General features: G+C 39.5%; 2 protein-coding genes and 1 non-coding gene across 3 annotated transcripts; 2 read left to right on the top strand and 1 right to left on the bottom strand.

The window, feature by feature from the left end:
• The first annotated feature begins 1,029 nt into the window (after window positions 1-1,029).
• trnaq-cug (transfer RNA glutamine (anticodon CUG)) lies at window positions 1,030-1,101 on the top strand. Its single transcript has one exon. It is a non-coding gene; the product is annotated as a tRNA-Gln (tRNA).
• A 235-nt stretch (window positions 1,102-1,336) lies between these two features.
• rbx1 (ring-box 1, E3 ubiquitin protein ligase) lies at window positions 1,337-4,593 on the top strand. The gene is made up of 5 exons (XM_077557722.1): window positions 1,337-1,504; window positions 2,603-2,681; window positions 3,955-4,025; window positions 4,264-4,349; window positions 4,441-4,593. The coding sequence occupies exons 1-5, from the start codon at window positions 1,427-1,429 to the stop codon at window positions 4,451-4,453; spliced, it is 327 nt and encodes a 108-aa protein (XP_077413848.1). The 5' UTR covers window positions 1,337-1,426; the 3' UTR covers window positions 4,454-4,593.
• Window positions 4,594-5,586: 993 nt separating this feature from the next.
• st13 (ST13 Hsp70 interacting protein) lies at window positions 5,587-14,239 on the bottom strand. Its single transcript, XM_077558576.1, has 13 exons — window positions 14,079-14,239; window positions 13,587-13,721; window positions 11,205-11,253; window positions 10,789-10,882; window positions 10,530-10,603; window positions 10,387-10,453; window positions 9,447-9,531; window positions 9,262-9,372; window positions 8,438-8,540; window positions 8,092-8,208; window positions 6,816-6,867; window positions 6,552-6,649; window positions 5,587-6,152 (listed from the first exon to the last, which is right to left on the bottom strand). The coding sequence occupies exons 2-13, from the start codon at window positions 13,694-13,696 to the stop codon at window positions 6,015-6,017; spliced, it is 1,098 nt and encodes a 365-aa protein (XP_077414702.1). The 5' UTR covers window positions 13,697-13,721; window positions 14,079-14,239; the 3' UTR covers window positions 5,587-6,014.
• Window position 14,240: the final 1 nt, after the last annotated feature.

Genomic DNA, 14,240 nt, shown 5'->3' with positions numbered 1-14,240 from the left:
TGAAACCTGTTTTCCTGGGTTTTACAAGCTGGTAATCCAAATTATGTTAACTAAACAAAACGTTAAAAAAAATAAATACTTTAAATTGTTTAAATGATGATGATGACGCTGCTTTATTACAGACTAAAAGTCTAACCACAAACAAACCAACTCCACAATAAAAATAGATGAGTAAAAATACACACATCCAAAATACGTACACTAGGAAGCATCATATAAAAGACAACAATACCAATGTTTCCAGAACTGGGACTGGTATCGTGTAGCACTTAAACTGATGTTTGACAAGTGTACAATAATTTCATTATTCGAGTCATTTTGCCGACAGACAAATTTAAACATCAGATTTCTTAATGCCGCCTGCAATGTGTTAACCCTTTCAGTTACAAACATGTCACTCACGCTAGTCCATCGAGGTCTATTTAGCAATACTGTACTCTCAGTGCATCATTATATGCTATCTTGATTTTTTGCAAACTAGTTCGGCTATAATTTAACCACAGATGTGCCGTATACAAAGGAGTACAGTATGCTCTGAACAGCGACATATTCACCTCCTTAGTACTTGCATTAAACTTACGTCTAAGCATATTTGCCTGCGTATATAATGCCCGGCGCTGCCTACAGATATCTTCGTCATCAGTCATTTTGTCTGTGAAGAAATGACCAAGAATACCTGGCTTCATTACAGAGTGCAATATTATTCAAAAGCGTAAAATCTGGGAAATGAAGATATTTATCCTCTTTTGTTCGACAAATCATTACTACACTCTTAGTAGCGTTATATTTAATATCGTGATGTACGCCATACTGTGAACATTTATTTAGTATCTGTTGGAGGCCTGTACTGCTGGGAGTAAAAATCACCAGATCATCCGCATACGTAATATGGTTAACTAGGTAGTAATTGCTTGCAAAGCACTACTTACAGAGAAAGGATTAAAAAAAGCAAATACTAATGGATATCTCCCTCGCGCGTACACATGTCAACATGTAGGTAAAGGTATAAATAACAATCGTGACACGCACGGTTCCATGGTGTAATGGTTAGCACTCTGGACTCTGAATCCAGCGATCCGAGTTCAAATCTCGGTGGAACCTAAATTTTTTTCCTCCTTGTGAGTCACTTTTATAAGCATGTTTTGGCATACAACTGCTTGGTACTTAATTCGATTAGCTTCTATGAACAATTTGTTTACTTGCTAAAACCACGTAACCAGCTAGATTTTTAAAAAGCCAAAACTTCACGGGTGCTTTTCAAATCACGCTTACGTAGAAAGTTCAAAACAATGTACACGTACTATTTGACAATCGTTGCTTTGTAATAATTATTGACGTTACAAAACGTTCACTCCTGTACGGTTTGTCCTGCACCGGAAGTAGCCTCTCGCTGAATCACGTTTACCCAAAACTTGTCGAAATCAAGATGGCAGCGGCGATGGATGTAGACGCGCCTAGTTGCTCAAGCAGCGGAGCAAGCAAGAAGCGATTTGAAGTCAAGAAGGTATGGCTTCGTGAGTTCTTGAGCTACTCGCGTGTGAATAAATGCCACATATTTCCCCGGAATCAACACTCTAGCTAGTTGGTATCAGTTAGCATGCTAAGTTGCTAATGCTGTAGCACTGCGGCTTAGCGTGCGATTAGCTTGACACAAGCGACGCTAACGATCATAAACCCTTCTAGTTTTGTTCGCGCAGATTTTTTAGGTTCATTATATCTAGACTCTTAAGATTTACAACATTGGTTCATTTGATTCTCAACGGCATTTTTCCTAATGTTGACCCACTTTTACAGTAAAATAAAATGTGTTTCAAATAGCTCTTAAAAAAGGTGTATCTCATTTTGAAACGTTATTGCACATACTGACATGTTCAGTGCCTTTCACAGTACCTTAGTGAAATGACATGGCAACTTAGTTTCCATTTTCTTATCTAACAACTGCAGGTACAAAAATAATTAGTTATATGTCATGTACCTGTATATTTGAGTCACGTTTTGAATGTATTCTTACATGTTAAAAATTATTTATCAGGCTTGAACATATATAATACAGCTTCATTTATCGAGCACTTTTACAGCAATTGATTGCATTTAAAACAAAAAGCATAATAATCACATAAAAAAAATCTTTAGTAATTAAAATGTCTTCCTTTAAAAAACACTAGTTGATGACATGTAAACATTCCTGCAGCGATCTTTCATAGTCCTTATGTCGACTGACTCCTGTTCCACGAGACGCCTGTTGGTGGTCTCAAGGTGTATGAAGTTGGGTCAGATTTTCTAGAGGAGGAAGAGAACAAGAGTTGTATGCTGCTTTCACATTAGGCAAGGCAGTCAGCCAGTGTTGGATGCTGCAGCGCAAGGTGAAATGTAAATAAACAACTGCAGTTTTCTAACAGCGATTAGTTAATCAGATAGCAAGTAACCTTACATTTCCCATAATGGCAATGGAAAGGATGGTTCAATGGTTTAGTCTTCAAAATAAAAATCAATTACATATTGGGCTTAAATTGATATTGTAGCTTAACTTTTTTTAATAAAATGTTGATTGAGTGTTGAATTTGGTGGTCTGTACTAACCGTTGTTTTGTTTTCCCCACTAGTGGAATGCTGTGGCACTGTGGGCCTGGGACATTGTTGTGGATAACTGTGCTATATGTCGGAACCACATCATGGATCTTTGTAAGTTCCCCTGTGACATACATGCAACTGTCTGACATGTTTATTTTATTGTAATGGCACATGCAAATATTATCAGACAAATGCACAATGAGAGCATAAATAGCAAAATTAATTGGAAATTAGACTTTGAAAAGACACTGGCCTTTACATGGACAACAGGTTTTTGATAGTGATAGTAAGTAAAGGACCGAACTGTAAATGCAAACAGCATGATGAAAGCACCAAAAAAACACACGTTTGGGATGGAGGTGAAGCCGTAGTTAGGCCATGTTTTTTTTTCTTGTTTTTTTTATAAAGAGAAATTGATATTGTTGTGTTCTGGACAGGACATAATGAAGTTTTGATGGAGGTCTATAGTGAATGTAATTTATTTTTTTTAAACTCATTCACTGCCATTGACGGCTATAGACGTCAACAATTCATTTGAAGTATTTCTATTAGTTTAACATTTTCCCCCACTTTTGTTAACAAGAGTATGAAAACCTAGAAAAAAATATTGTACATTTTGAATGATTAAAAATGTAATTGCCTAACGCCCCTAATTTTTAATAATGTTTTCTTTTTTCTTTTCTTTTTTAAATAATATTTTATTTTTCTTTTTTTTTAAATAAAATATTATTAAAAATTAGGGGTGTAATTTTTTTCCGTAATTAATCGCATGACTTCACTAGTTAACTCACAATTAATCACACATTTTATATCTGTTCTAAATGTACAATATATTTTTTCTAGGTTTTCATACTCTTGTTAACAAAAGTGGGGGGGAAATGCTAAACTAATAGAAATAGTACAAATTAATTTTTGACATCTATAGCCGTCAATGGCAGTGAATGAGTTAATAAACCTGCACACTAAAACGTGAACATGATTATTGATGCTAAACTCTGAGAACGTGTAAAGATTATGTAAATGGATTTTAATTTTTTTTTTTAAATCTGTTATTGCTTTGTATGTTCCTCAAGGCCGTATTTAGTAATGATATTTTAAAAATACAACAACTTTTGAAGACTTCCTGCTTTCCCCTGTTTGGGTTCACCAGAGTGAGTCAGTTGCATGATTTGTTTGGCAGTTTTTATGCTGGATGCCTTTCAGTTAAGTGACACAATCTACTGTCTAAAAGCCGTTTATCACATCAGATGTAGTTGAACTTATTTAACATTTTTAACTAGAAATACCTTTGTGTTGAGAGATGTGGCCTTTACAGATGAAATAGTAGCCTCTTGCCACTGTAGCAGTTGAAAGATGTCAAATCTGTGACTTGTTTCCCCATCAGGTATAGAGTGCCAGGCCAACCAAGCTTCTGCAACATCTGAGGAGTGCACAGTAGCCTGGGGTGTCTGCAATGTGAGTTTCATTGAACCGAAGAAACCTGATAATGCTCGTGTCGTCATTTATTCACTTGAGTGCATTTTGTGTCTTATTAAAAGCTTATCTAACCAGCTAGGAAGCACCAAATAAAAAAAGCAAATCCTGCCTACAGAAAAATCTATTGAATCCTCATTGGGTGATGTTTTTAATGAAGACACTGACACGTTCATGTTGAGATGCTCACGTATTTACATTTTGTGTTCATCATCCACAGCACGCTTTCCACTTCCACTGTATTTCTCGCTGGCTCAAAACTAGACAGGTGTGCCCTCTCGACAACCGAGAGTGGGAGTTCCAGAAGTGAGTAAATTAGTGATTTTAGAACTTCACATTACTTAGACCAAGACATAAGTTAGTTTCAATGTCAATATATGTCCTGTTTTCCCCCCAGGTATGGACACTAGCTGAAGTACTTGGAACTCTTCTGTGGCTTTTTTTTTTTTAGGTTTTACCCACAATGCATCTCTTCCCTTCTAGCTTGTTGTAACTAGAGTTGTTTGTGCACATCTTTTGTTTTCAAATAAACAGGAATAATATGACAGAACAGATTTGACTACTACTTATTTTTTATGACCAACTGTGGAATGTTATAGCATCAATAGGATAGCCTCTGATTAAATGCTGCATCATGGGCCTGACTTGGATGTAATATTTTATTTCTTATGCACTTGAGTGGTCCAGTAATGACTTGAAAATGTTTGTTGAAAATGTAGTAAAACTCATACACTGGAAAATATCTAGTGAAATGGCAAATTTCAGGCTTTAATTGCATAGTTGCACGCCAAAGTAAGATAAAGTAAATACAGTGCATCTGAAAAGTATTCACAGCGTTTCTCTTTTTCTCACATTTGACGTCAGTGGAGCTGGCCGAGGGTCAGAGGGCAGTGGGGAGTCCAAAGCTAGAGTCTGCAGAGGGCAACAGCCTAATTCCAAAATAATTAAATATATTTTCCCTTAAAATCTGACACACAACTGTTTTTTTGTAATAGATGTGTGCATACTGTATATAAAAAAAAAAACTAAAATAGATGTACATTATTATTCATAGCCTTTGTCATGAAGCTTAACTAAAAAAGTGCACCAAGTTTCCAGTGATCAGCCTTGAGAACTTTCTACAGCAGTTTTATATAAGGTCCTACAGTTGCCAGTGTCACATACTACAGACCAAGCATGAAATCAAAATCAATTGTACATAGACCCGAGTTAGGATTGTCCTAAGGCACAGATCTTGGGGAAGGGTACAGAAAATAGTCTGCTTTGAAGGTCCAATTTGGGCACAGTGGCCTCAATCATTTGTAAATGGACATTTGGAGCCACCAGGGATGCACTAAAGAGTATTAACATACATGTATATAGTATTCCACGTTTTCCAAGCATTTCTCTTAAATGCGTTCTTCTATAAGGGAATGTGGATGTGCAAGGCAGTTCATGCTAAAACACAAAGTGATGACTATTAATGTTGAATAAAGTTAATAGCAATCAGGGTGATTTTGGGTTGCAGAGTGCGCTTGCTGTTTGAAATAAGCGATGTCACATATGCCTTTGAGAAACAAGCTTTATTAACCATTTTCCCCAAATGGGTCAGACACCATACCTCTTCTTTTTTTTTAATGACAATAGAACAAAAGAATGTGGTTTGGTTCCAAAATTTGAATACACACTCACCGTTGTTTAAACGTTTGTTGGTGAGTGCAGGGAGCTCTCAGATTTCAAATAAACATCAACTTTGTGGTTAAATGCCAGCTAATTCATGTCACAGAGGTCGTGTAAATATGCCCCAGACTCCTCTGTGGTTGCTCTTAGTACTGATTAATTAGCTTTGATTTGAACTCCCCCTCAGCTCTTCTAGAAACAAACAAGCACTCCAGTTAAGTCACCAACCAAGAACATCTGATATGCACACCATAGGATTACGGAAAAGCCCTCAAAAAGATTGCTGCAGCAAACACAATTCTCATCTCATGTCTACGGCTGAGGTGCAGCGCCCCCAAACTTGGAGCCCAGCTTGGTGAGGAACCCAATGATCTTGGGGTTGCTTTGGTACTTTGCGATGTTAGCTGGGTTCTGCGCCACATCCTGGAAGGCGGCCATCAGCTCCGGGTCCTGGAGTGGGAAAATGGTCACACGAGGGGGGGAATAAATACTTTTGAAAATGGAATGGCCCAAGTTTTGCAAACCCAACTTCATCACATTCCTCACGATTGTAGTGCCTCTAATTATCAATTGTGTTAGCAGATCACAATTGATCAGCAAAAGCCAGATAATGTTGGTTTAAATCTTTTTTTTTTTTTTGGGGGAGAGGGGGCAGTGATCTTAATGGATGAAACAAATTTTTCACATTTTTGCCAGAACTGGCATTTGACTCAGATATGTTCTAGGTTGTGACAAGGTTCGAACTGCAGGAGGTCGCCACTGCCCAAATGTCAATCCCAGTTACTCGTAATATTTGAGTTAAGTGTGTCATCACGTAGTACGAAGCAGCCCCAGGGAGCATCGAGTCACCTGCATGGCGGTGAGCAGCTCGGGATCCTGCAGGAGGTCATTGAGACCGGGCATGCCGGCGGCTCCACCTGGGAATCCACCAGGGAATCCTGCACCACCTGTGTCAAAAATCACACATTAGGAATCACATTCTGAAATTTAGAGCTAAATAAATAAAACACATGCGTGAACTTGAACTGCTCTGATAAAATGCAGTTAATGAACCAACATCATTAGTGCACTGGAAGAATTAAATGACTAAAATGCAAGATTTTTTACTCCCACCTGGGAAGAATCCTGGTCCTCCACCTCCTGCCCCTCCCCTGGCTTCCTCTTCCTGTAGAGAGGTGAAAGACACTTTATTGATCAAAACATCACATCCAGGTTGTTTTGGTTTGGGATGATTACACATAATTGCATGTTTCAATGGCTTCAATAACAAAGACTAACAAAATGACAGACATAGCCATCACAGAAGCAGTGAAACGCTATACACCACATTCAAGTAGAAATTAAATATAGACCACCATTCCTTAAGAGCTTGGGGTCTCAGTACACTATTTTGAAGAGCAATAAAGCCGAGCAGACTCTACACACACACACACACACACGTACGTTACTTTTGCAATGGTGTTTAATTTGAAGGTCACATTTCCAAAGTTTCACATCTCAAAAGCGGCAGTACTTAATGGTTATTGTGCACTATCCATGGTACTACAATGTGAAAACCATCTCAACATTATTGCTCTCTTTTGGATTATGTTTTTAGATAACAAGAAGTGTTCTGTCCACCAATATGGATTGAAGAGGTACTTCGGTCATATTATAAGCCACTAAACAAGGAAAAGCTATTCCTCTTCGGTTCTGTGGTATCTGGAGTGTCTGAAATCTAAACCTGAGCTTCTGTTTACCCCAAATGAATGCCGTTTCCACAGTACTGCCACCGTTTATGATTGTGAAACAATATACTATTCACACTTCACAGTCTAGCTACTTTTTAAGCAAGACAGTAATGACTCCCAAAAAACAAATATAGATTTAAAGGGGGATATGGAAAATTCTTTGACTGCCAAAAACGTTAAATAACGTTTAGTAAAATCCTATGGAGGAGTGCCAAAGACGTTAAAAGACGTTTTTTCAAAACAGAGGTGAAACTAACCATTTTCTATTGTTGATTACTGAAAAACGGAATAAGGTAGAAACAAACTTTTTTTTCTGATGAAAGATGAGAGTCCAATCTTTCATTTGGTAGTATGTGTGTTTCCATAGTCCAAACACATAATTTTCTGTGGACCTTGAAAGATCAGTCAAAAATGCTTAAATCGGCAGGCACCCACGGCATCCCTTTTCTGAAAACGTCTGGCAGTCAAAGAGTTAGCTTGATTACTAAAATAACTTGTGCCAGCCCACCCATTAAGTGTCAAATAACTTAAGTAAATCTTTGCGTTCACTACCTAATTCAGAAAAGTAAAGACATTTTAAGACACTTAAGAACTATTTAAAATATTGTATGCATCAGATCGTCGTACATTTTTCTTGTTGACAAAAAAAAAAAAATCACCTTCTGAGCCCGAGCATGCTCTTCCCTCGCTTTCTTTATGCGCTCTTGTTTCTCCTTGATCTCCCTCTCTTCCTTCTTACGTTCATATTTGCGCCTGTGCTCGATTATTCTGTTAGCCTGGAATGAAAAGAGAGGGTACAATATGGCGTCATATTGATGTTGTAGCCAGTAACTTTATTCTGGGCTGGAATATATGAAGACGTGGTTGCTGTACTGGGGAAGTTAGCAAAATGGGAATACAAATTGTACTTGTCAGTTTAAAATATTTTCACATCCTCAAGTAACCAACAACCGAAGAAAATCTTCGAGAGCATTTTTGTGCAAAATCAACTTCCTGCCCTCTGACCTTTGGTTGGACCTCCTTCAACAGTGCATCGGCATCCTCATCATAATCCAGTTTACATGTTGTGGCCAGATCCCGGACAGCCTCCTCCCAGTGGCCCAGCAGCCTGAAACGTCACACGCACACCATCACAATGTTATTGTGGGCTAATATTAGAAATAATGAAAATTGTTAACAGTTCTCTATTTTGTGCGTGCTCTTTTTGAAGGAGCAAAACAAAAGATGTAAAGACTGCAGTGATACTGTTTCTTTTCGGCCTTTTGAACAAAATGAAGTGCAGAGCTGCGCCACGACAAACTACAACCCCAATGTCAATTAGAACTCAACATCATAATCCCTATCCACATTAGTTCTGAGGGCTTTCATGTATAAACAAAGATGGGAGCGAAAACCTGTAAAACACCGGAAGTAGCGGTGAGCCATTTGTTGCAACGGCTTTCATTTCCTGGAGCAGTTGATTTAAAACGTTTTTTTGTTTCCTTTTCTAAATGATCTTAAGACACTGTAGCATTTAAAAATGTCTTGCACAGTTTGGGAACTTGTTGTCGGTTATTACTAAGTGGTGTAGGAAGTGAGATTGAAATGTTTTCTTTTAAGCTGCAAAAATTGGCATTCCCACATTGCTTTAAGTCTGTCACTGTCATAGAAAGTGGCCTTGCGTAACCAGTCGCCATGTAAACAAAAGGCTGGTACCGGTTCAAACTGGAAGTCACTCCTATAATTCATGCAAAGGCTCATTCACGGGGCACAGGAATACGGCAGATGACGGAAGTTTCAATAATCCTATTTTCCATCTGGAAGCCTCAGCGTGAAAGGCAAAAACGTACTTGTGAGCTTTCCCCCTCCACTTGTATGGCTGCGCCGAGTCCGGGTTGATCTTGATGGCTCGGTCACAGTCTCTGATGGCTGCGTAGGGCTTCTGCATCTTAACGTAAACACTAACAGACGACGGTGAATGAGTAGCGTCTCAAATTGTCCGAGGGGAATGACTCAAACATTTAGATAAGCTCACCTTGCCCTCTTGGCGTACATAATGGCCACGCAGGGATTCAGCTTGATCGCCGCAGTAAAAAGATCCAGCGCTTTCTGTAGATCTCCTACAAGAAATGGGAACGACCAAAGCAGAGATTGCCATTTTGCTTTACTGTTTGAATGCGTAGTATAGATTATGCCCCATATAATGCCCTCAATGTGTTCTACAATGACTCTTGAAAGGAGATAGTCACTAAAATAGCTAATTATTCCTTAACGCATTGTGCTTATACACATAATTTTTTTAATTTATGGGGAATTTAGGGGAGCCTAAAAAGAGGGATGAGCGAAGACGGTTCTAAGGTTCCATGGCTGAAAGGGGTCCTAGAAAATATTAATTGCAGCACTGAATATGTGAGGCCCAAAGTATGTTTTTTAACCACAGTGCAGCTAATTATTAAAAAAGAAGAAGAAAAGAACGTTATAAGGGTTCCAGAGCACAGATTTAAATAAAAACTGGTCAATAATGTTCCACTCCGGCCCTATAGGCCAGAGGTCCCCAACCCTGGTCCTCAGGCACCGATATCCAGCCTGTTTTCCATGTCTCCCACAGCCAACACAGGTGGAGATTGTTATCAGCCTTCTCCAGAGATGGCTGATTAGCTGATGATATGAATCACCTGTGTTGGCTGTGGGAGGCATGGAAAACAGGCTGGATAGCGGTCCCCGAGGACCAGGGTTGGGGACCTCTGCTAGAGGCAGCAGTGATCTGCTTACAAACTGGTTGATGATAACTGCTACAAAAAGTCAAGAACATGAGAGCATGGAAGAGAGTTTTCACAGTGAAATTACAAAAATGTTGCAGCCGCACAAATGTGTGAGGAGCTTTTGTCACATTGCACCCTCCACACAGTTTCATTGAAAACACCAACTGTTTTTCAGTTGGTGCAGAATGCAGGTGACAATCTGAATTCACTAACCTTCTCCAAGAGCATCAAGGGCTTCCATCTTCTTCTCATTGGCCATGTCCATCATTTCTTCCGTCACCTGAGGGAACGCACACTTAAATCTTCATGACTGAAAAGCACGTTTGTTTGCATATTTGACAAGGAGAACATTTCACCTCAACGTTATCTGGATCTCCCATTTCCTGTGGTTCGTCTGTGTCTGGTTCAATGACGCCCTCCATATCTATTTCTGAAAACACAAGTTGTGTTTTTTTTGGAGAGACGTTTCTTATGAATTATTATACTAAAGCTAATTATCACACCTGAAATGATTTGTTCTTATATTTCTCACCGGATATTCGCAGGCTCATGAGGTATAAATAACAAAGCAAGCCTGATTGAGGGAATCTGGAGCATTAAGGTGAAAAGACTGACCAAGTTCACTCTCCTCGCTCTCAGATGGAACAGGAGGCTTGGGCTCAGTTGGGGAAGCTGTCGATGTCGGAGGAGGACCACACGGACACTCACCCTGCAAGCCAGAGAGAGTATAACTTGGAACCAAAATAAATCTTTAAAAAAAAAAAAAATTTTTTTTAAATTAAACCTGAATTTTTGCTATGAAGCAAAACTGTTTTAGCTTCATCTCGACTCTTAATACTTCATGTATACATATTTATACACCTGTATACATATTTATACACCTGTATATATCTGTTGTGGTGGTAGGACAAAGCATGTCGAGTACCCAAAGTGAAATATCTGAACTCTCATCTACTAAACAACTTTGCATTTTTGAACGCCTGCCTTCTACTTTTGGGTAAATGAGAAAATGAAAACAATTCATACACTACCTGGCAATGACCCTTCGGGGAGGATTGTGAAGGTATCTTTGCACCCATGCTGCAGAGTGGACAACATTCTTGTGAGCCAGAACAAAATTCTATGCAAAACATGTCAGTGCATATCATTGCCCACAAAACATTCTCATTCAATTATAGTTATTAAGTACTAGTGGCTTGTTCATAAACTGCTAAAAGAGTTTTCAGTATATTTTGCCTGCAAGGAGCAGAACGGCAAAATCCACAACAAGGTTTTGATCCATGAACATTTCCAAGAATAGCCCCTTCTGTGACTCTTCAAGTGTCTCCGTGGCAATCTGTTGATAACACTGCCTATGTTCACACTTCAGCTCAATTCCGATTTTTTTTTGCCCATATGCGACATGCAGTGTCAACAGTACAATTCTAATTGTTTCAAATCCAACCTGGGCGCTCTTCCATATATAGATATATAAATCGGACACGCATGCGTTGCGCGACTGCATCTTAAGTATGAACGCTCATCCGTACACAACCGACCGATGTCATCAAAAGCCCGACATGCACTCCTGTACGGACGGGCACTCGGGCAGGGAGAGTGTTTGGGAGGGAGACTACTGACAAATCGTCCGTGAATTTGAAAAGTTGCTTTGACTAACAGAGTGGATTTTACATTTATCTATTAAGTTGACATTTAAGGTGATCGGCCCCGCCCGCAACAATGGTGTGACATCATAGTAGACGTCTTAATGAAATGAGGAGTTCAAGGAGTCACGTAGAACACGAGTAAAAAATAAAAAAATAAAAAAAGAGGAAGAAGAAAAAAGCTTAACGCCGTTTAATGGCAGAAAACCTCTATGACGGGTGGCCAAGTTCGGTCCTCGAGAGCCACTATCCAGCCTGTTTTCCATGTCTCCCTCCTTCAGCGCAGCTGAATCTAATGATCAGCTCTTTAGCAAGCTTTGCAGAAGCCTGATAACGATCCTGATCATGAATCAGGTGTGTTAGAGGACAGAAACATGGAAAACAGGCTGGATAGGGGCTCTCGAGGACCGAACTTGACCACCCCTGCTCTATGAAATGTCACTAAAACTCACATGCATATATCCACTTCAACCTCTGAAAATTATTAAAGCAATCGAATCCTCACAATATTTTGGATTTTACAGACATTAAGCTTTTTCATCCCCATAGACATTCACTATAGAGAGAAAGCTTAACATGGCTTAAAACTACGGCCAAAATCTCAGATATTGGTGCGATATTTTTTATATTTTCAGAGATTGATGAGGGCATAGGTAGAGATGTGCACATGAATTTTGGTGGCGATTAGTCGCAGTTTTCTAACATTAAGCCATGTTAAGCTTTTTTATGGACAGGAAAACACTTAACACCCATAAAATCCAAAATACGGTGGCGATTGTTTTGATATTTTCATGAGGTTGGAGTGGGCATAAGTACAGCTGTGCATGTGAATTTTGGTGGTGATTGGCCATAGTTGTCTAACGGTAAGCCACTTTAAGCTTTTTAGACTGTTCCCTCTGGCGATATGAGATGATAAGCTAAGCCCTTACACCACACGGGACCGTGTTTATGTAATGTGACGTCTTTTTGTGTGTGCACTACATCACTTGTAGTCGTGTGCCAAGCGTAATTGTCACATTACGGACACTTTGCGTTCACATTAGAAGTTGCATTTGTTTTTTGTAATGTAAACGATTAGATAAGTAGCTTTGGGAAAAAAAAAAATTCAGCAAAAAAATCATGCCCTGTTCTGCAGTTGCAGTGAACGTAGCTTAAGCTCCCCCTGACTGCCTCACAATGGCAGGTGTTGATCAATTGGTCGATTGATGGATCAAACCCGTGCTGTGAATTTTGTGTTCAGTCGAGTAGTCCAAGTACCCTTAATTAAAAACTTTGCATAATTACCTTTTGAAAGTCATACCTGTAATATTTTTCAACTCATGCAGATGTACCTAAAATTTTGCAAATTGCCTTGACCTGGCAAGCATGTGGTCAAGCGTGTGTGTGTCAGCAGTGTTTCCCACAGATTTGAAATCTACTTGGGTGGGTGGCCTCCGGCGGTGGAGATGGGAGGCGGGTTGGACGGGAGGTGGGTCTCAGTCCTGTTACTACGTCTCCTAGCTTCATGATCCACAAGTGAATGATGGCGAACTAACGTTACATGCGGTATATCCTGTCGGGACACGTTTTTTATTTATTTTTAATACATTTTCTTGAAAACTTATTGGGTGGTGGCCAATTTACTTGGGTGGCCCACCCAAGTATTAACATAGTGTGGGAAACACTGTGCCAGTGTGTCAATCAGATAGTTAGACATATTGAAATAAGAACAAGCGCACGTGACCCAGAACACCAAAAACACAAACTGCAGTGACTTGAGGCACAACCGACCTCTGCAACCAGGTCCGGAAGAAAGCCATCTCGGGAAGTTGCAGGATGGCGGGATTGGACTTGCATAGTTGCACGAAGCCCTTCAACTCATCCATTTTTCGAGAGTCCATGCTTCTCTGTCACGCCCAACGCGCACTGTGTGGCATCATAAAAACAAACCACCCCAAGTATTACACAAAGTTTAATGCCCGATTACCGTTAGATAGCTTAGCAGTTAAATGCTAACGCGCATGGACCGAACGCACGTCCACTTTATTTTATTTATGTCCGCACATAATTAGGTGGGAAATAACTCAACATGAACACATTATCTTAACAAACGAAGCAGTTTGTACCGCGAGTCAGTGATAATGGCAGTAGAGCAAGACAGAAGCATATCTGACGCATGATCGCGTTGGAAATCCCTAGCTTACTGCAATCATTACCAGTTATTAAAGAAATACAGATCGTAAGTTAAAGCATTGGCGTTAGTAGTAATAAAAAGAAAAGTACCTGTGCAAGGACTCGCAGAATTAACACAGAATGTGAGAAAGCAATCGATTTAACGTCGCAAATGTGCTTCCTTGTCGCAGGCGTCGCTCCTTTCTTTTTCATTCAGGCACTGATCAGACAGCCCCATTATAATGTATTTTTGCCCCGATCGTTGTCTTATGG

The sequence above is a fragment of the Vanacampus margaritifer genome, chromosome 2 (genome assembly GCF_051991255.1).
Source record: "Vanacampus margaritifer isolate UIUO_Vmar chromosome 2, RoL_Vmar_1.0, whole genome shotgun sequence".
NCBI lineage: Eukaryota > Metazoa > Chordata > Actinopteri > Syngnathiformes > Syngnathidae > Vanacampus > Vanacampus margaritifer.
Note: the sequence above shows the minus strand (reverse complement) of the source record. Positions and strands in the feature narration are given on the sequence as shown.

Bases quoted from the DNA above. Each gene is read 5' to 3' on its own strand.
- rbx1 (XM_077557722.1), top strand. From the start codon at position 1,427: ATGGCAGCGGCGATGGATGTAGACGCGCCTAGTTGCTCAAGCAGCGGA. The intron at 1,505-2,602 runs GTATGGCTTCGT...TTTCCCCACTAG, and splicing joins AGCGATTTGAAGTCAAGAAG to TGGAATGCTGTGGCACTGTG. The intron at 4,026-4,263 runs GTGAGTTTCATT...CATCATCCACAG, and splicing joins TAGCCTGGGGTGTCTGCAAT to CACGCTTTCCACTTCCACTG.
- st13 (XM_077558576.1), bottom strand. From the start codon at position 13,696: ATGGACTCTCGAAAAATGGATGAGTTGAAGGGCTTCGTGCAACTATGC. The intron at 11,254-13,586 runs GTCGGTTGTGCC...TCCACTCTGCAG, and splicing joins TTCCGGACCTGGTTGCAGAG to CATGGGTGCAAAGATACCTT. The intron at 8,209-8,437 runs GTCAGAGGGCAG...TTTTCATTCCAG, and splicing joins TGAAGGAGGTCCAACCAAAG to GCTAACAGAATAATCGAGCA.